At 35.8% G+C, this 23454-nt stretch overlaps 1 protein-coding gene across 1 annotated transcript; it reads right to left on the bottom strand.

Annotated features, from left to right (window-relative positions):
* Positions 1 to 6909: 6909 nt before the first annotated feature.
* LOC110922397 (polygalacturonase) lies at positions 6910 to 13537 on the bottom strand. The gene is made up of 9 exons (XM_022166709.2): positions 13281 to 13537; positions 13020 to 13151; positions 12310 to 12477; positions 12184 to 12204; positions 11898 to 12105; positions 10258 to 10339; positions 9877 to 9985; positions 7522 to 7638; positions 6910 to 7247 (listed from the first exon to the last, which is right to left on the bottom strand). The coding sequence occupies exons 1-9, from the start codon at positions 13431 to 13433 to the stop codon at positions 6948 to 6950; spliced, it is 1290 nt and encodes a 429-aa protein (XP_022022401.1). The 5' UTR covers positions 13434 to 13537; the 3' UTR covers positions 6910 to 6947.
* Positions 13538 to 23454: the final 9917 nt, after the last annotated feature.

Raw genomic sequence — 23454 nt, 5'->3', positions numbered from 1 at the left:
CCTCTACTCTACGTCAGTATGGCTAACTTTGTCTTTTCATGGAATTTTCTCGCCTCTGTTACAAAACCCGCATTTCCAATCCTACTACACGAGCATACACTCCAAGATGTACTTGATTCAGTTTATATCTTACATGATTCTTATTTATGTGATTTAATTGTTATGTTTTTTTTTTTTTTGAGAAAATTTGATGTTTTTAAGTGTTTTATAAATGGTTTATACAAACATTAAAAAGATTATTTGTTAGACATGTAATGTAACTTCAATTTTCGTAAGTGACCCTAAAAAGCATGTAATGCTTATAAGATGATCATAAGAAATTTCTACAGCTAGTTAGATCATCTATAGCATTACTGAATTAAAGAGCAACCTCCATCTCTTCCACGATGGCATGACTAGCGCTCTCTCTTATTTATGAGCTTTCTTCCCTTCTCACAAACCCGCTATCCCAAGCCTTTTACACGAGCATACACTCAAAAGGGGCTAAGTGCTCCAACCAAAAAGTTGATATCTGTAACACCCCGTGTTTTCGAATGTCAAAGTCAAAGTCAAAGTCCAAGTCAACTTTGACTTTCTTTGACTATAATTAGTCGATTTTATGTTTTATTTGTATTATGTGGAGTAAGTGTTGTAATCAAGAAAGAATCGAAGTAATCGAATGTTTGATCGACGCGAACCGACTTACGACTGTGAATAGTAGGAAGTAACAATGCGATAAAGTCAATCAATCAGTAATCAAACCGATCTAACCATCATCGAACTCGAATCTCGAACTATGCGATTTTGGTGTTACATTACTTGTGTGTGTGTCTTATGTGTTACCTGTGCGTGCTTACTTTATGTTTTGTGTGGTGATTAATCGAATCAATCGAAACTCGAATCGAAGGATTTATCGACGATTTATCGAAGGATTCTCTAAGATCGCTGTGCCGCTTACCGCTCTTACCCATAAAGACAGGTCTTTTGTTTGGGGAACTGAACAAGAATCTGCTTTTCGAGCCCTTAAGCGCAAGCTCTGCAATGCTCCTGTTCTCACATTGCCAGACGGAAACAACGATTTCATTGTCTATTGTGATGCTTCCAACCTTGGTCTTGGCTGTGTTCTCATGCAACGAGACAAGGTTATAGCTTACGCATCTCGTCAGCTCAAAATCCATGAGAAGAACTATACAACCCATGATCTCGAGCTAGGCGCAGTTGTTTTTGCATTGAAGATTTGGCGACACTACCTGTATGGTACCAAGTGTACGGTCTTCACCGATCACAGGAGTTTACAACACATCTTTAATCAGAAAGAACTTAATATGCGTCAACGCCGATGGGTAGAACTTCTTAACGATTACGACTGTGAGATTCGTTATCACCTGGGCAAGGCAAATGTTGTAGCCGACGCACTCAGCAGACGGAGTTATTTGCTCAGTATTCGCAATACCCAAGCCCAGCACAACGTCGAAGCTCTCATTCGCGAAGCCCAGCATGCCTGTTTTAACGAACGCACTCTTAAGAGGGAGAGAATCTACCACGATGGAGCTCAGCTTGTAAGCAAAGCAGATGGGATTTTCTACTATCTGGACCGAATTTGGATCCCTAAGCGGACCGATTTGCGAAAGATTATAATGAATGAAGCCCACAAATCCCGGTATTCTATTCATTCCGGTGCCGATAAAATGTACCAGGATCTTCGTTACAAGTACTGGTGGCCGGGTATGAAACGAGATATTGCCCTCTATGTTGGAAGTTGCCTGACTTGTGCAAGAGTTAAGGCTGAACATCAACGACCTTTCGGCTTACTTGAACAACCTCCAATCCCCATATGGAAGTGGGATAGTATAGCTTTGGATTTCATAACCAAACTTCCGCCCACGCCATCAGGTCACGACAGCATTTGGGTTATAGTTGATCGTTTGACCAAATCAGCCCACTTTTTGCCAATACGGGAAGACTACAAGGTAGAACGACTAGCCCGAATCTACACCGACGAGATCGTTTGTAATCATGGTACGCCTTGTGACATCATTTCCGACCGTGACGTTCGGTTTACTTCGCGATTGTGGGAAACGTTTCAAGCGGCCCTTGGTACGTCGCTTAACCTGAGTACTGCATTCCATCCTCAAACTGACGGACAGACTGAAAGAACGATCCGTACTCTTGAAGACATGCTCCGCGCGTGTGTCATAGACTTCGGAGGTAGTTGGATAAAACACCTTCCGTTAGTCAAATTCTCGTACAACAACAGCTATCATGCCAGCATACAAATGGCACTATTCGAGGCTTTATATGGAAGAAGATGTCGTTCGCCTATTGTATGGCACGAGATCGGTCATTCGCAATTAACCGGTCCCGAGTTACTACAAGAAACGACTGATAAAATCCTCCAGATTCGAGACAACTTGGCAAAGGCCAGGGATAGACAGAAAAGTTACACCGATAGGAGACGCAAGCCCCTTGAATTTGACGTTGGCAACTACGTACTCCTAAAGGTATCACCTTGGAAGGGTGTAGTTAGATTCGGCAAGAAAGGGAAACTAGCGCCTCGATATGTTGGACCTTTTAAGATTCTGGAAAGAATCGGAAAAGTCGCATACAGACTCGAACTACCAGAGGAACTTAGTAACGTCCACCCAACTTTCCATGTGTTGAACCTCCGAAAATGCCTAGCTGATCATGATCTGATTGTACCCCTCGACGATCTTCAGGTCAACGAAACGCTACACTTCGGGGAAAAGCCTGTCGAAATCATGGATCGCCAAACCAAGCAACTCAGGCGCTCGCGCATCCCTATCGTGAAAGTCCGATGGGAAGGCAAACGAGGCGCGGAGTTCACTTGGGAACTCGAAAGCGACATGAAGGCCAAGTACCCGCAGTTGTTCCAATGAAGATCTGAAGCGTCAAATTGGTAATTCACGGTGCCGTACAGCTTCGAGCCTAATTTCGGGACGGAATTCCCTAAACAAGGGGAGGCTGTAACACCCCGTGTTTTCGAATGTCAAAGTCAAAGTCAAAGTCCAAGTCAACTTTGACTTTCTTTGACTATAATTAGTCGATTTTATGTTTTATTTGTATTATGTGGAGTAAGTGTTGTAATCAAGAAAGAATCAAAGTAATCGAATGTTTGATCGACGCGAACCGACTTACGACTGTGAATAGTAGGAAGTAACAATGCGATAAAGTTAATCAATCAGTAATCAAACCAATCTAACCATCATCGAACTCGAATCTCGAACTATGCGATTTTGGTGTTACATTACTTGTGTGTGTGCCTTATGTGTTACCTGTGCGTGCTTACTTTATGTTTTGTCTGGTGATTAATCGAATCAATCGAAACTCGAATCGAAACTCGAAACTCAAGTCAAATGCAATCGAAATCGAATTACGATGAATGGTAACGTAAGGATAGGGTGAAATATAGATGATTGTATGTTAGATATAGTAATTGGGACTGAAAGTAATTTGAATAGGAAACTCTATCGTATTCGTATCATCTTCAATCAAAATCGAAATATAAAAAATCGTCGCACCAGACACTCGAACCAGGCTGTTAATAGATCAGGCTGTCAGCCGATCGAACAGCCCAGCCGATCGGACAGACTGTCCGATCGAGCAGGCTGTCCGGTCGGGATGCCTGGCCGATCGGCTAGCCCTTTCCTCTTTTGGAACCTATAAATAGGGCTGTCATTGCCATTCTTTCCACTTTTGGAAACTCTCTGACCGACCAGCTCGTGCTCCTCACCTTTTCTCAGATTTCTTCCGATCCCGGTAAGTTTTCATCCTAAATCTTGTACTTCCTTAATCAAAACATGCTCCTACACCTTCCTATCTTTCAAATCTTGATTTCTAACCGTGAAATCATCAAGATTCAAGCATTCTAGGATGATGTCATCATGGGGTTCTTCAAGAACATCATGTTTTGGCCTTAATCCACCAAGAATAGTTCGGATCTAACCGATTTCCACATAAACAAGCTAAGATCTATCAAAGATCTAAACATTTACATGATGTGAAGGATTGAAAGAAGGATTTTCAACTTTCTTTCAACTTTTTTACACTCAATGCTTTCAAACCGGTAGAAACGGAGCTTGAGCCAACTCACTAATCATTCTAATGATTGTATGGTTCAAGATTCGGGTTCTATCCACGATTTTCACCGACTTCGAGTTAGACGTTAAACCGCCGTTCCAAACCGTTCACTGGTCGGACTTGGGTGTTACATACGTTACTTATATCAAAACATAATCGATCACACTACTCAACTGTTTGGACGCTAACCAATATGCATGTATTACGTGACTAAATGAATGCTTGTTGATTGTGTTTACACGTGGAATGCTGTCTACCTGCCTTAACGACGTAGTACTATAGTTTGGACTCAGCACCCGTTTACACGGGGGTTGTTAAGGACAATTACTTGCATGGATTATGGTGGTAATCATGTATTGCGAACCGTCTCGGACGGTCAACCCGCAGTCATTGGTATCGATAGGTCCATGTCGATAATTAACATGCTTTGTTTTCCTCTGTGTACGTGCTGGTTATGCGTAAACTATTCAAACTCTATATGCTATTATCAAACTTGTATGCTCACCTTTACATTATATGTATTGACTTTATTTTAACGTATGTGACAGGTGTTTAAGATGTTTGCTTGCTAGGAAAGCGAGGCTAGAATAAAGCTCTAGAGGCCCCCAACAAATAGTTGTCTGTCAGGAAAAAGCAACTAGAGCATAGTTGTCTGTAGATCTTGTCAGGCTGGGTCTTTAGGAGCATTTGAACAATATTTATTTGTCTTATTTAAATTTGAGTTGTCGGAACAGAATATTTGACTGGTTGTTATCTATAATAATTTGTTTGTTATTTGGGACACGGTATGGGACGTGTTATGTAAACTGAATAGTGATGATAATTGTTACGGAAACTTCTGGACAATCTGTTTCGCTCAGTGCCATGCCCCGATGATTCCGCCATCGGTTGGGGTGTGACAATATCCATAGTAATATACGGGCGTAGTATAGATTACAAACAATTTTCTCTAACAAGTCAAACCAATTATTTGATGAAATTGAAGCCTTGAATGTAGATTGTCAACATGATATTCATAGTGGGTTGTTTGTTACTAAAACATGGTTGTCTATTCGTCTAGATAACTTTTTGTATGTATTGTTATGCGAAAGATAAATTATAGTGTAGTTTGCTGATTTGGCAGATGTAAGTTGGGCTTCATATTTTGCAGCTTTCAACTAACTGCAAACTAACTAAATCATTTAGTTGACTAACAGTCTTTGAGTTTGGCTAAGCACCTCACTAGCATATTTAAAACGTGACTAACTGACTGCTAGGCATTGTTGTAAAACGATATCTCGGAGGTAGGGTGTTGAGGCCCGATTACTCTTCGTCTAGGCCGAGTACTCCCTGAGTACCCTCCGTCGCCGAGAACATACCGAGTACTATCAACTCTGACTAGGGAGCACCTAACGACTTTTACGACCATGTATTAGGTAACTATTGTAACACCCTCCATCTCATTGGAAGGCCAAGTGCATATATTTACAACTTGAATGATAGTAACGGCCAAAAAAGAGAAAATGTAGCCATGAACTCGAGTCGACTTGAAAAGAATATGTAAAATGGACTTGTAGCTAAGGCCGTAAGTCCAAAGAAGACTTAGGGGCTATTTGTCAACTTCTGAATGGTTAAGTGTTGAACCAGAAAGAAGTCAAAACCATTAAGTGTTGAACTAGCAACAGGTCTGAACCATTAAGAGTCAATAAATGCTTAACCATTCAGAGGCAAATGCCTAACTAAAGGCCTGTTTATTTACCTCTTAATAAGGCTCTTAATGGTTCAGACCTCTTACTGGTTCAACATTTAATGGTCCAGATTGTTTATTTCGCGAGCAGATAACTGAATGGTTTAGACATTTATCTCTTAATGGTTAAATATTATACAGAGTCTGAATGGTTAAGAGCTCTAATCTGAATTGGTCAGACATTTGCCTCTAAATGGTTAAGAATTATACCGGCTCTTAATGGTTTAGACCTCCTACTGTTTCAGCACTTAATGGTTTAGACATCTTATTGATTCAGCACTTAACCATTCAGAAGTTGTCAAACAACCCCTAATTCAGATTAGAAGTCTTAACCATTCAGACTCGGTATAATGTTTAACCATTCAGAGGAAAATTTCTGAACCATTCAGACATCTGCTTGCGAAACAAACAGTCTGAACCATTAAGTGTTGAAACAGTAAGAGGTCTGAATCATTAAGAGCCTCGTTAAGAGCTAAACAAATAGCCCCTTAAAGAATCTATCTACATGCTTAAAAAATTTGGGTCATAAGCTACAAGTTATATCCCTACATTTGTTATTTTTTGACAACTATCTAGCTCATAAAGAGGCACGGCAGATGTGTGAACTGGACGAATTACAATAATATGGGTTGTATCAATAGTTATATAGTTTTTATTTTTAGCTATTACTTTCCTTAGACAAATTGTCATTCTACGGGTTATATTTAAATTTGTATTTTAGTAGACGAGCGGAGTACTGTATTGTAACAAGTTACATTACTAAATATGTAGCCGTAACGTTGTCACAGCATAATGAAGGTGGACTAATAATAAGGATGCGTAACTCATTAAGCACATACATAATCCAGCGAAGCTCATCAACAACATGTGCAAGAGCACGATACGTCACTTTGGTACTAGAACTATATGTTGTTTATGAAACTCCAACTAATCAAGTTGGGCAAAGATCGCACAAGAGCAAGTACCAGTCCAGTCGGCAATATCTAAATAAGCATAAATTGCAAGACTTAAAACTTGTGAATAATTTACTCATTAATCTTGATACCCTGAGATTTAAATGAGATGAAAAAAGAAACATAATGTTTATATTATTTACATGTGAGACATAAACAGAAGTGTTTCAACTAATCATATGGCTAATAAACTAAGTATTGAAATAATTTCTAGAAACTTTCTCTAGATACAAATAACTTATCATTAACGTTGATTGCTCTTGAACAAGATTTTCCGAGCATCGAGGAATAACTGTTCCAACATAAGTTACCTTGACATTGTTGCAAATGGCCTTAGCATCACCATCGTCCTCTTGAGTGAGGTTTATACCTTTCAACACAACACCTTCACATGGATAGTTTTTGCTGCACTTAAATATTACTGCATCTTTACTTGCACTAGTTCCGCTAATATTTTCGTATGTCACATATTTTATTTGAACCGCAGACTTCTGTAAATCATATTTTTAGTTAAACCAAGGCCTTAAAAAGAAAATAACAAGTGTTGGAACAATTAAATGTAACACATAGAGCCAATCAGCCCATACCTAATCTTACATGGTTTGATAACGAGTTCTATTTTTATTAAATATTGTATTTCATCATGTTATGTTATTCTATGATAAGTTTTCCTATCATGGTAGGTTATTTAATGGTATGTTTGTTGATAAACACAAGTGCCACTGTACATTGTTAAAAAAACCGATTGCATAATAAAGTCATGACCTGTTCTTTGCAAGGTTTAGCTTGATCACAATAATACTGATCTATAATGATTGGGTTTGTCACATTCTTCATGTTGATATTTTGAAACGTAATATTGCTTGCGTTTCCTGAACCTCCCTGCAATCAACGTAGCAAAAAAGACATATGATTTACCTCATCAGATGTGCTTTTTTTTCGTGTGTGATAAGAACAGAATTGATAGAGATAGAAATATGCTAGATTTTATTAGGAACCTGATGATAAAGGTCCGATTCGAGAGGGGCAAGATCTCCTATTACAAGAACAGTTAAAACAAGAATAACTTTGATGAAAATAATGAATACTAGCCTCTTATTTATACCACCAGATTCCTAAATTAAGTTTAGTATCTACTCCCTAATTTCCCGGTGACCATTAAGTAAATTGAATTGAGTGATTTCAGCAATTAATTTGACCGAGTGGATTCAGTCAACTTCCAAAAATAGAATTCAGCTGATGTTACTTGTTTGGATTCTTATCAATGTTTCTTGTCCGAAGAAATGACTTGCCCTCAAGTCAGATTGATGAAAACCAAGTTGTCCCACCATGTGATTGTTCCTGGAATGGTTTGATAATGAGGTGGTGAAGCGTTGCCGAATTAGAAACCCCTGATGACAATCCCTAAAGCTTATAAACTTGACCTGCGATAGTAAAAGCCAAAAACATTTCCTTCCAATTGGCCTGAAGAGTGTTGAGAGTAGCTGGCCATTGTATTACAAGCATCACGTCATATACCCCCCCCCCAAGGAAAACGGGTAAAATCTTGTGTGATTTGTAGATCACCGATTTTCAACACCACATTCTTGCAAATCTGGTGACAGGCCACAACCTGTCCGTTACCGATCCGCACACCAAATAGGGTCAATAATTCTGTTAGGAGATGCATCTTTTTAACTAAGGAATCTGCAACAAAATTATGGGTGGATCCACTATCAATTAAAATTAGCACATTATATGAGTTTATGGTACCATTAAGGGCTAGAGTGGGTGTCTGTGACTTTCCTAGTATAGCGTGAAGGCTGATTGAAGCCATATCTTCTTGATCTTTTAGAAAGTTTTCACCTTTTGTTACAATGTGACCCTCAGGTGTAGTAGCAACCTCTAACAGTTGAAAAGTGCATGTTTTGCAACGGTGACCGGGCGCATATTTATCCCATCACTAAAGCATTCCTCTTTATTGAACCGAGACTGTTTTTCAGCATCTGAAATGCAAGGCAACGAGTTTTGGCGAAGGGGTAACAAGAGCTTTTGAGTTGCTATTGGAGGTTTGTTTTCCACAACCTCAATGGAACTCTTTCCTGTTCGCGATTGTCCCAGTTTGGTTTCATATTCCAAAGCGAGACTCACAGCCTTGTAAATTGTACGAGGCTTATGGATGCGAACATCTGATTTCAATTCTTCCTTGAGCCTGTTCAAGAACACCTCGAGAAGACAATGATCCGACCAATCAGACACCCGTTCGGATCTCTTAGCAAACTCCTGGCGGTACTCTTGAACACTACCCATCTGCTTGATGTTACAAAAAAACTCGTCCGGGTTTTGGAATTGAACCGACCCCAAAATATTTTTTAAGGAGTGGACGAGGTCTTCCTAAAAAGTAATGGAGTGGTTCGTCGAGAGCCAAGAGTAAAAGTCCAACGCTTCCCCGTCAAGATGCATAAAGGCTGCGTCGACTTTGGCATCATCATCAATATCGTAAAACCGGAAATACTTTTTTGCTTTGAGAATCCAACCATGTGGATCCCTATTGAGGAAAGAGGGAATTATGATCTTGGTAGAAGAGCGGTGGTAGTGATGGTTTCTTCGGTAAGAATCACCCTCTCTATATCGGTCTGATCCTCTGCTTGATTTATCTCGCTGGAATTTTAGGGCTACAACATCTTCTCTAAGGAAATCAAGTGACTCTAACTTGGCAGCATTCCATGCTAATTGAGTAGCCATGAAATCAGGATTAGAAGAATTGGGATCAATGTTACTCCGGGTTTGCGGTGCCATCCAAGTTTCCCAACAACAGAACCACATGATAGAAACATAATTGATACAGATAGAAATAGGCTAGATTTTATAAGGAACAAGATGATTTAGGCCCGATTCGAGAGAGGCAAGATCTCCTATTACAAGAACAATAAAAACATGAATAACTTTGATGAAAATAATGAAAGACCATTAAGTAAACCGATTTGATGATTTCGGCAATTGATTTGACCGAGTGGATTCATCCAACTTCCAAAAATAGAATTCAGCTGTTGTTACTTGTTAGAATTCTTATTAGTGTATTTGGTGAAAACAACTAATAGAAAATAAAAAAAGGTTTATTGAGTATGTGTCGTAATTTACCTGCCAAGTCTTGATTCTAACACCATTTGTGGTTCCAGTAAGTTCAGCCCCATCAACTTTGACATTCGAGACATGAGCTTCTGAGTTCTTAGACCCAAGGCTCCCAATACTGAATCAATCACCAACCACAATACATGTAAGACTAAAAAAACAATTAAAAACGAAATATGTTATATAGATAAAAACTCAGTGTTTAGAACCTTGATCATAATTTATATACCAGATTTTGTAACCACGCTTAATTTATATAAAAGAAAATGATAGATCCCTATGACATTTACAAACTTAGAAAGATGTATAAAAGGATTTTGTGAGTCAATTCAAAAAATCAACCAAAAGATGTGTGCTTCTATGAGTATTTGAAAAAGATATGTAACATACCTAATCCCATGACCTGGTCCGCATGTTATACCAGTGGCTTGGACATTCTTTGACCCGTTCACAATCGATATACAATCGTCCCCTTCATTCGAAACAAAAAAAATATAAACATCATAAATGTATATCTCTAGCTAAATGGTTGTAATTAAGATTCTAGTTAGGGACCAAGTGATTTGGTGTATAATTTAAAATATTTCCTAGCTCACTGAAAATAATTTCTCAACAAATAGCATTGAGTACACTCCCTTTTTAGAGAAAACGTAGGTAATGAAGAAGATGAAAAAATTATTTGAATTATTAATTAGATTTCCTTTCATGCTACTCTAGTATGTTCAAACAAGAAAAAAACATAACAACGAACTAACTGACCGTTATAGCCATGAGAAGGGTCATATCTCATTCCGTTGGACTTGGAGAAGGGTTGCACAATAAGGACCAGGTTTTGTAGGGGTCGTTGAAATCTACACTGCATACTCACTCGAGAATGTTTAAACGTGTGAGAATGCTTAGTGGATTCTCAAAACAACTTGAAAATTGACTTCCAGCGATAAAAAATCTATGGCGGATAGTTCACACCACAAAAAAATAAATAAAATATTAACTTATATAGAATTGTAATTTTTCATTTATGTGCAACATATATTAACTCCCCCCCCCCCCCCACACACACACACACACACACCCAAAAAAAAAAACATTTGTTTTCAAAACTTTCGTTAGGTAATCCTTGATGCTCAAGGACAGATCAACACGGGACTGTGTAGGTCGATTGACTTACATTTGGTCAATTAAAATAATGTAGGGTGATGTATGGCAATTTTAGCACAAGATTTCTTTATCCAACATCAACTAGAACACGTGGTCAATTTACTTACATTTCCATTTAGCTATGAACTTGATCCTTTGTTAATAAGTTCAATTAGTCGGTTTCCACATATTCTTGATTTCATTGTGGCAGATAAGGTGTGTGTGTTTATAACAATATTTATTAAAATTGGATTTCTTTTTGGTTGCTAGAGAGGAGGCTCCCCAGGAGGTCACACGTTCTAGTACCACTGTAGTACTTCTACCTAAGCACACTTAATTTTAGAGTTCGGCTCTCATCTACGACCAATGTGCCCAAAATGCGTTAACATCTGAGGCGGGGAATTCTTTATGGCCCAACATCTCACATATGACAGAACGTAACAAAATGATGTGAAATTTTCTTAAGGTGTTAGGTGAAAAGTTTTCTTTGATAAATAGGTGAAAAATTTTCTTTGATTAATAGGTGAAAAATCCTCTCTTAATCCATTGGTAACTTTTGATTAATTTTTACAGATGCATGTGTTCATTGGAATAATCTTGTACCTAACATTAGCTCTTCAAGATTTGCTACTGGAAGTATGCTCACCCATTAAAATCTCAACATCTGATGGTCAAATAAATACTCCCTGTGTCTATCATATTCTAAAGTTTTAAAGCATTAAATTTAAATCATATAACTAAGTAAAAGAAAAGATGATTTAAATCATGTACACATTGTTATATATCCAAAAGCCTGGTATATTTGTAGCGAATCCAATTAATGTAATATGCTAGTCAAGATCTATTAGAAAACTTGAAAAAATAATTGTAGAAGTACATAATAGAAAAAGAACCTGTTCCTATAACGGAGTCAGATATCCTGATGTTCTGGGTGTGTGTGACATGAATTCCATCCGTGTTGGGGCTATTCTCCAGCGCAGTCACCTGAATCTTTGAAACTTGTACGTTTTCACAACGGTCGAACGTAACATGGATTTTTTGCGCGTTTTGAACCGTGAGGTTATTCAACATCAAAGATTTGCACTTGTAGAACGTTAGAGCCTACCAATGACCACATGTTTGATGATATTGTTTCATGTTTTTATTTTCATAATTTGTAATTATATAAAACGAACGTACCGTTGGGGCATCCTTACATGGCTACAAGAATTTGTTCACCATACAAAACAAAACTTTGTTAGTTAATAACGTAATAAAATTTTTGGATCCGTCACTGAGGATAGAAAGATAATAATTACTACTTACAAGCGTTTTATTGACTTTGCAAGATTTACTCCACCAAATGTCCCCATTGCCGTCAATGACGCCACCTCCTTTGACCACGAGGTTATCGACTCCTTCCACTCTAAGCCAATTCTTTTCATTCTTCTTATACTTGGATTCTTGTTTGGATGCCAAAATTGTTCCTGAAATCTGCAAATATTCATCATGTTATTGTCTTCGAAAATGAAATATGTTGCAATAATAGTTGTGATACATCGAGCAACACACATGATAAAACTAATTACGAAAACATAGAATTTTCAACGCGAACAATAGACACCCAAGTGACTGGTGACTGATACTATTAGATCATCCGTAATGGTTAATATCCCTAAAGGGGCATTTTCGGCACATCAGCATCATAACGGCCCCTTAGAAAAATGTGTAATGGTTAACGCCCCTCTTAATGCTCTTTCTATCATTACTTTCCGATTTTTTTCTCCTTATTTATCGTTATACTAGAAACGCCCATTCCCCTTCATGTTCCTATAATGCGCATTACGCATAGTCTTAAATAAGTGTAGCAACTTGACGCCCTTGTATACAAATACCAAAGCTTGGTATGAGAGATATGTTTAGAAATGATTGCATTATTAAACTTACATATTTATCAGGTTTAAGAGTTAATCAATATACATTAAATATCATTCACTAATATTGTTTAGTTCTCTCTTAGAATTCTATCACCTGACCTGCATGGTTAACGAAGCTCGGCAGGGACCTTCAAACCGAATTGGTGTTACAAGGTACTTCTTATTCTTAGCCACACTAAATATTGCTGCTGTTGTGGAGGAACATGCTTCCTTCCATGCCTTCTTGAATGCCTAAAACAACCCATGTACATATAATTATACAAAAACACATACATATGCATCCGATAATCAAATTTTATGGGAGATATGAGTAAGAAAGCGTAGCACATCGATCTGGAAAACATAACTATGTGTACATACGTTTGTATCGTCTTTTTTGCCATCGCCTTTAGCGCCAAAAGAATCAACATCAAATGGAAGTGCAAGTAAACTGCTAGAAAAACCAGGATCTTGAAACATGTAAAGTAGGGCTTTTCTTATACAACAAGTATACACTCTTGAAAGAGGAGACATGTAGTCATGAACATCTTCATGGTAGCTAAAAGAGTAACATGAGACACAGTAAAAGAAAAGGACGATGACAAATGAGAGACGTGAGATGTGTTTTTGTGAAGCCATTGTATTTGAAATAAATATTAATCATGTAGTTCTCAATTTATTTATTTATAGAACAAAAGGTGTTTGGCGATGTGGCATGGTGTTCTTTTATTCCTGCTCATTTGTAGTTTATTTTTTGTTATATTTGGTCTTTCATGCCATCTCATATTCAGTGGTGGAGCTTGAACGAAAGCTCGGTGGGGGCCGAACTCTTAAAAATCCAATATTTTACACTACAGAAACAAATTTCAGAAATTTTCAGTAAAATTAACACTATGAGTGAAAAAGCAGTGCCCCAATAAAGCTCCACCCTTGCTCATATTGTTCGTTTTTCAACAAGAAGCTCATGTTTCTTTGTTTTTTATTACCAGGCGTCACCCTTCAATAGATTACCTCTACGGCTCTACCCGAACATGCTTAAATGTGCAGTTCTCTACTTCTCTCATACATAATCAATAAGTTGCGTCAGGCGTGTTGGAGATATTTGAGATAAGCATACGATCTTATAACTCAATATCTCTCTTGTAAACATAACCAAACAATTGAGATTTAGATAAGGTGTTTAAAATCTTTTTTCTTTGCTAGTAACAATTGAAAAGTTTAAAATGATGTTTGCTTTATAGCTCTAAAACTAAAAGGAAAATTATTATATGGTAAAGTTGTTTGGTGTATTCATTAGAATAATAATCAATGACAAGGAAAAGGATTATACTAGAACACAAAGGGGATAATTCTGGTAAATTAAATAGTTATATGTTAATATAACTTTAAAGAACTACGATATTTACATAAAAAATTTTGTAAAAAAAATATACTAAGATAATTAAATTATTTTATTTTTTTGAACGGCCAACAAAATCAATCCTGAGCACTCTCGGGGCACCTACTGGACAAACGGAGTACTCCAAGAGTAACCCGAATCCACCACCAATTCCGGGGAAAACCCGGTAACCCACCCGCCCATAGGCACGACGGTGAAATTACCGCTAAAACCCGTTTGACTCAAGTATCTAACTTAGATTTTCCTGGATTTTCTATCATTGCTCATCAATTAAATTATTAAGTTATGACATCAATTAACCGTTTTCATCTAGATAGATGGGCATTATCACTTTTACTTATTATTGCTATTATATGGTAGTTATATTATTTTGACTTTGTTTTATTGTTTTGACTTTTAGTATTAAAACAAACCACTTCGATTTTCAAATATTGACAAACATGTTTAGAGAAGAAATCTTCCTATACTAATAAACAAAAACCTTTTTTGACACGCGTCACTTTCTCATGCCTTCTTACATTATTTTTCTATTTATCTATGTTAAATAACAATAATAATTTTAAACTAAAAATTAGATAAGAATAAATATTTGTTTTTCTATAAATAATTTTAAACAAAAATTTAGATAAGGATACACCTTTTTTATAAAAGACTTTCATTTACTATATAAAAGATAAATAACAATAATAATAATATTAATAATAACAACAACAATAATTGTTTTAAATAATAATTTTTTAAGAAAAAAAATTAAAAAGTATTATATTCCAACAAACGAAAACATACGTATGTACCTTAATTGAGAAAAATCCAACATTTTGCGGTTTTTTTTTTTTTTTACTATAGTTTTCATTAAGTGGCTTTTATATTAAGCAAAATCAACAACCATCTTTTATATTATTAAAATCTTCCTATTCTTCCTATACTAATAAACAAAAATCATGCTTTCTCCACGTGATATTATTTGGAATCCTTTATTAGAATTAGATTAGATTATATTGCATTATTATTTTTCTTTCGCTAGAATTAAATAATTCTAGGTCCAGGGCATATGCTTTTATCAAACTATAAGTGTTTTTAGATGCATCACTATAATGGTTTGGACTCACCGTTATAGTCGCACAATTCTTTCAAGTGTCAAATTTAGACAAATTAGTTTCTCCTTTGTAATGTTAGACGTGGTGTTATAATTGGTTTGTACCCATCATTCATCGCACATTGCATCAACATTTAGAAAGAACATCATTTTAAAAAATATAACAATTCTATACTCCATTCAAAGAGAATTTATTTCTTACGGTATAATTCATAAAAAAAATATGAAATACATAAAAATGTGGGGATTGATCTTCACCTTTTTGTACCATAAACTCTCTTGAATACAAAATTGAGACGAGTGTTTTATCTATCAAAATAAATAAACAAGCATGAAGGTCCTTAAAACTAACTAAAATAATTGTATCTCATAATTTGAATGCATCATGACAATATTATTCAACTCATGTAATACATCTGTTTTTAAGCTAATAGTAAATATAAAAAACAAAGTAAAATGTTATAATAAGTAAATAGTAAATCAAAGTTAATTTTTTAAAGATAAAATATGACGACTGTATGTATTAATATATGACATTATATTTTGTTAAATACGTTCAATACACGGGTTTTTTTTTAAGATAGATCGTTTTTATTATTTATTATCTAAATTTATACTTATACAACCCGTGTAATACACGGGGTTTTAACCTAGTATATGTTTATTACAAGATATAAGTAATGGCACAAATACACACAAAACAACCTGTGTAAATTAAACCTTCAATCGATCATTGTTTTGAGTCATTCAGTTTTTATGATTCATATTTTTTCTTTTTAACTTTTACGAAGATCACTTATTCAATACAAGTTATGTTTTATCTGATCTCATTATTTTACATGAGTATTGTTAGAGTATAGCGCACTTTTTAACGTAATAAATTCAGACAATTCGGGAAAAAAAGTGCATAAATCATCTGCTTCATAACTAAATGAATAATAATAATAATAACAATAATAATAATAATAATATCTATACTATATAATAAAAGAAATATGTTTTTGGACACTTGTCATTCTCTCATTTAATTGGTTAAAATTATTAATAATACTAATAATAATAATATTTAATCTAAATTAATACAAATTTTTATTATTAATAATATTTAATCAAATCTAAAATCTAATCTAATACAAATTTTTATTATCAATAATATTTAATCAAATCTTTTCTACACGTCATTTATAAAGTTATTTAATAGAACATGATTAACAATCACCGATAATAATAATAATAATAATAATAATAATAATAATAATAATAATAATAATAATAATAATAATAATAATAATAACATAAACAAATCAAACATGTCACGACCTCATCAGCATAAACACAACTCTCCACATGAAACATGTCACATTCTATAAACCCAAGGGTTAGAATTGTCTTAGTAAAAATTAATTATTTTAACCTTCATATTTTATCTTAAAAGGTTAAATCCACTCAACTTAAATCAGTATAAGCTAAGCATTCTTAGATGTATCAGGTGAGAGATAAAATTATGCTTTATGAGAAATATAGTCTTTTAGAATTCGATTAATTAATTTGTTCAACAATCACTATTATCTTTATCATTCAGTACGGTTAACCGATTTATCATCATACAACCTCCCACCTATTCAATCATATGATTTTTCAATCTTATATTAACTAAATAAATAAAGATTAATATTCAATCTTATCCTACTTTAAATATAAAAAAAATCCATTAGTTCAGATTAATATTCAATCTTATCCTACTTTAAATATAAAAAAAATTCGTTAGTTTTTTTAAATATTTTTTTTATTATTTGGTATATAAAATCATATTTATTCAACCCATGTAATACACGGGGTTTTTAAAAATATAACTCTTTTTTATTATTTGGTAAACAATATTACATTTATTTAACCCGTGTAATACAATGATTTTAAAAATATATTTTTTTTTTATTATTTGGTGTATAATATTACATTAATTCAACCCGTACAATACATATGGTTCTTATAGATATAACTTATTTTATTATTTAATATATAAAATTATATTTATTTAACCCGTGCAATAAAGGAGGCTTTTAAAAAGATAATGTTTTATTATTTAGTATATAAAATTCATTTATTCAACCCGTGTAATACACGAGGTTATAACCTAGTAATAATAATAATAATAATAATAATAACAATAATAATAATAATAATAATAATAATAATAATTTAAAGAGGTATTAAATTAATTGTTGCTGGAAGAACCACATTTAGAACCATAGATGAACATTGGTTCAACTGATCATCTGACGTAATCAATTCGTTTCATAATTACTTGTAAATTTACGTATTAAAAAAATATAATGTTGGATTGATATTGTTTAATGCATGACATCTATGTTTCATATTCCTTTGGATTGAAGCTCCAATAAACCTATCCATCATATATCGAACTAACGAAATCGAAAAGCACCTTTCGTGCTCACTCTATTTCATTCTTGTGTCAAAATTGACAACACTTACACAACACTTCTAGTTAACGTTTTCACTCTACATGGTTTCGATTCTTGTCTCTGATCATTTAAGACAAAAACCTTTCGACTTCAGGAGTCGTGAATAACTTGATAACTTTATATTATTGTGAAAGATGAAGACGTGTTAATATCATCATACAATTATTCGTCTAAGAAACGATCTACCACCTTTGACGACAACGACATGACAAAGAGCAACTATTAAGGGAGCTTTAGACAAGATAAAGCTCTATATAACAATGATCACAATGTTTGAATCTTGTTTTCAGATTGATTGATGGTCTCGATCAAATAAACTTACACTTTCATGGATACAGGATCCGGGCAATCGTGTGTAATATAAACTTTTTTTTCTATATTTATAAGTGTATAAATACACACTACTTTTTTTCTATATTTATAAAAGGTGTGCATTTAGAGTTTTAACTTGTCACGACAAATTTTCTATTAATTAGGAAACATGTAGCTTATACTTTTGCATACTTTGAAATGTGTTGATACATGAAATTGTGTATACAGTATACACAATTAATGACAATAATTTTAGTATTTATGATAAGAGACGATGGCCGTTCTATTCTATCATATTTTTCTACTTACTATTAATTAAGGTTTAAAAAATACACTAAATCTTGATTACAATAACGTCGACAATTGTATATGTTTAGTCATTAGGTAAAGTTGACTTACCAATGGGTTGGTGGTCTATTGGCAAAACCAAAGCCTTTAAACATCTAGGTTTGAAAGGGGGTGAGGAAGGGGGCATAGCCGTTCTAACGTTTTTGGAGGCCCTAAACGAATTACAAAGTCAGAGCCCTATTGAATTGGTATAAAGGAATTGAGATTGAGATTTAAGATATTGAATAACCATATCGGTGATTTTTCCTAATCTTGGCCCTTTTTTCGCTCAATCCGCGATCAGTTTCACATTGGTTACTCAAAAGACGCCGCAAGAAACGAGGGTTGATGTGTTGTGTGAGTGGACAATGCAGACTCCTAGTGTAAATTCTAAATCTTGGGCCTAGAAACGTTATTTAAATGGCAAAAAACAAGTCTAATATATGAAAGGAAATGAAATTGGAGGCCCTTGTTTTTTGTGGCCCTAGGCCTTAGCCTAGATTGATAAGCCTTACGGGCCGGCCCTGGAAGGGGGTTCTTGGGTTCAAGTTCCACAGACAACAGAGATTAAAAGAAATTCATCGTTCAAAAAAAAAAAGTTGGGTAAAGTCGAGTTACCTTTAAACAAAGACTTTTTAAGCACAACCAATTCACGCTATTATTTTTCCTCTCTAATCAATCAGCTCATCCTCTAGTTCCATTAAACTCTCAACAAAAGCTACCAAAAAAGAAAAAAAAAACCAATATCTCATGATCCAAATTTGGTCAGGTCACCATTACAAGCTATAATTCACTTCCCATCGACCCATCCTATACAATACATGCACAAACATTAAACGGATGGTTTTATGATGTGTGCATGTTTGAAGTTGATCGATGTAATTTATATACACGTTATTGCATATTAACTAACTAACTAACCATTGGGTGTCAGCCCAATGGCCACCAGCCCGCATTCTAACCCGGAGGTGGCGGGTTCGAGTCTTGCTCGTTCCCAATGCCCCTACGGTAGCAGATTTACCCCCAGACTCAGGCTTGCTGGGTGGCGGTCTGCGAGGTGGGATCACCTTGGCGGTTGGGAGGACCGTGGAATATCCCCCCCCCCCCCCCTAGAATAAGCGAAAAAGAGGCACTTTAGTGATCAAAGAAAATAAATAGAAAGATGGGCCAAATTGCATTGAAAAGAATACATGGGCTGTAATTGCAATGAAAAAAATTAAATAGGCTTAACTAATTCATCGACCCATTAAACTATTGGAGATAGCAGCCTCCATTGAGAATTAGGGTGGTGGGCCGTGGGAGTGCATTGCGGGGTATACAGGTGTACAAATCCGGTTTTTTTGCCAAACCAAACCCAATCAGTTTGGTCAATTTGATCAAATCCACTTCGAGGATAAACCGGGCAATGGTCAAACAAATAAAATATTGACCAAAGTAAAAGTTTACATGATGATTAGTTTACATTTTATTTATCGAAATCCGATTCAGTAAATAATAGTCAATTAATATAGCGAGTTAATCAATAAAACACAGCGAAAAAATAATCGAGTGATCAACAATAAACGAAACCAGACAGGATCTGGTTATATGCAAATACGAGCACAGTGATAAGAATATCTAACTACCGATGAGAAAGATATATCTCGGTTAATAACTAACCGGTTGAGACACCGAGGTTCAACGAACACGCGCTAGTGAACTAACGAAACACAAGTATTAGCCGGGATAGCGGCGGCGGTAGCCGGCAACAGCGGCATGGCGGCGGTAGCCGGCGACGGCGGAGTGGTGACGACGGAGAGGCGGCGACGGAGCGGCATCGTCAGAGCGGGTGTGAGTGTCTTGAAAGTTCATGTGCAATCTCTCTAACCCGTTTCTCCAATTTCATGCTCTCATTTATATAGAAGTAGGTTACAACCCCGTGTATTACACAGGCTGGACCATTTAAATTTACATAAGCTATTAGTGTATAGAGAAAAATGCCCGAATAGTCCCTGTGGTTTCGCCTTTTTTCACCTATAGTCCCCAACTTTCTAAATTACCTGAATAGTCCCCAAGTTTTCATTTTTTGTTCCCGGATAGTCCCTGGGTCTAACTTCAGTTTGTTTTCTCTGTTAAGAGGGTGAGAAATGACAAAAATACCCTTTTCTTAAAAGGCCAAACCATAGGGACTATCCGGGCATCTTCTTCATTTTTATTTATAAAACCCCACCACCACACTTCATCTTCAACCTCCACCCACCATCACCTTCCTCCACCCTCCACCATCACCGCCACCCTCAGAGTTCCGACAGCCGTGACTCCGTCGGTAAGAACATTTGTTCTTTCTTTTCTCTTTGATTTCTGAACGGTAAACAAGTTCCACACTAAAAAATTCTTCTTATTTTTTTCCCTCAATGCAGGATGGGTTTATTATGAAAACCCTTCGTTTTCTCAGCTGCACGAAAAAGTTCACACCTTTTGCCCAAAAACACACACACACTCTCTCTCTCTCTCTCTAAAACCTCAGACGCTTAAACGAAAACTATCGCCGCTGCTTCAACGCCGGAGCAAGTCTTACGACTCCGTTGACTTGAAATACACCGGTAACGGATCTTATCATGCGATTTATAACATCAGTGATGTTCTCAATCTTTGATTTTGTTTTCTATGCTAAATCTGCATCTATTTTTCATTATATTCAACGATGAATTTTTATTCGGTCTATTGATCTCTGATTTTGAGTGAACTGGTTACATTTTGTTTTGAATTTAGTGTATTTTATTTACAGCTTTGCATTGAGGAATTTAGGTATATAACAATTGAGGAATTTAGGTATTTTTTTCTGAACTCCGGTCTGGCCCTCGCGGAAACAAGCTCAGTGCAGGTTTGATTTTTGTTTGTTTCATGGGCACGGGTCTAACTCCGGTGACTCGGTTTTTATGTTTTCAGTTTTGGTTCAAATCATCAATAATCACAGGAAAAAAAATAAGTAGAATTTTTGAGTGTGGAACTTGTTTACTGTTCAGAAATCATAGAGAAAAGAAAGAACAGATGTTCTTACCGACGTAGTCACGGCTGCCGGAACTCTGAGGGTGGCGGTGATGGTGGAGGGTGGAGGAGGGTGATGTGGGTGGAGGTTGAAGATGAAGTGTGGTGGTGGGGTTTTATAAATAAAAATGAAGAAGATGCCCGGATAGTCCCTAAGGTTTGGCCTTTTAAGAAAAGGGTATTTTTATCATTTCACACCCTCTTAACAGAGAAAACAAACTGAAGTTAGACCCAGGGACTATCCGGGAACAAAAAATGAAAACTTGGGGACTATTCAGGTAATTTTAGAAAGTTGGGGACTATAGGTGAAAAAAAGCGAAACCACAGGGACTATCCGGGCATTTTTCTCTAGTGTATATAAATAAAACAAATACAAAAGAATTACATATTACATAAACTCACGACAAAGTAAAATTACAATTATAATACGCATACATACAATAAATTTCATAAATCTCAAAATATTTTCTTCTAAACAACATTTGATGTTTCCTTTGTCTCTCTACGTGCTCTATTTAACATTAGTAATTTTTTTCTGTCTCTACCCTTTACTGTTGATGGTGTTAGATACAACTATCTATGGGTAAATCATAAGATTGGACTTAATAATAACAAATATATTTAATAGTTAATTTATTGATCTTTGGATTGATTGAAAGATGCATGCAAGAAAAGAGACATACCTGACATCAAACCTATACCTTTAAGGACCAATGAGTCCAGCATCATGAATTTTTGCTATGTAGTTACTCATCACCAAAGGTTCAGAAAAGTATAATATTTTTCTCGGCTCAATATCCTGAAAATGTTCTCAAGAATCACAAACATGTATTGCAAAATTAACCAACTACAAAACTGTAGGGGTGGCTTTTCCACCCCCATTTACTTATATACGGGGCTTCATCTTTGACACATCAAACAGAATAACAACAAAAAATATAGCTTAAAAAGGTCGCAATGTCGTATAACACCTTCAAAATCATTCAAATCAAAAGTTTAATCATTTTAAAATAACTAAAGAAACATATATTTAAGATGAAATCGAACACCAGTTAAAATAAAAACTACCATTGTAACAGAAACTCACATTCGAGAGGAGGAACGTAAACGCTAGAGTTTAAATAAAGAAAATAACCCTTTCCCCTTTGAACCTCCCAGCCAATATAATCAGCATGGTTCAAGCATGGTTCCCAGATCCAATACGGGTTTCGTTGAGATGGTTGCTTTCTCAATTAACCCTACCACAACGGTCGTCCTCTTCCTGTGAAATGCCTCCTGTTCCATTGTTGATTAAGAATCAAAATCAAAACACTGCAAAACCGATCACAATTTGGTTACAAATATTAAAAAAAAAACACAAGTAGACATCAAATAGCTAGATTTATAAGATAATTCAAAATTTTCATAAATGATAAGATAGCTCCTTCAAACAAAGAGTTTAGTTAATATCATCAACAGGATGGTAGTTTTGAATTTGATTAACCTTAGTTTCGGGAGTCTTTCAAACACATTTAACATAGCGTGTCGTATAGACATGTCTTCACTAACCTATTCTCTAACTTTATTCGTCCGCACAAAATTGACTAAACGGGTCAAACAAAAGGAACAACAAAATTATTCATCTGCACCCACCCTCGCACTTTGATGGCGCACTTTGCACTTCGCACGCTCGCATCGCCGCGAGCCGCTTGAGAGCCGCCTTTGTATTTTTGACCACGTGCGCGTGGTGGATCATAGGGGTTGCAAGGACCAAGTGGTTGAAGTGGCATGCGGGTTCGAAGCGCGTGACGTGGCAGTGACTGTGTGGCGTGCTCGTATAGGCTCACAGGTGACGTGGCGCACGCGCGCATGGCAGTGAGCCAAAAGGACGCAGCGCGCATGAGCGTGCAGACCTGCACGCGTAAGGACGCG

This window comes from Helianthus annuus, chromosome 6 (assembly GCF_002127325.2).
Source record: "Helianthus annuus cultivar XRQ/B chromosome 6, HanXRQr2.0-SUNRISE, whole genome shotgun sequence".
Lineage (NCBI taxonomy): Eukaryota > Viridiplantae > Streptophyta > Magnoliopsida > Asterales > Asteraceae > Helianthus > Helianthus annuus.
This window is presented reverse-complemented; position numbering and strand designations above follow the sequence as displayed.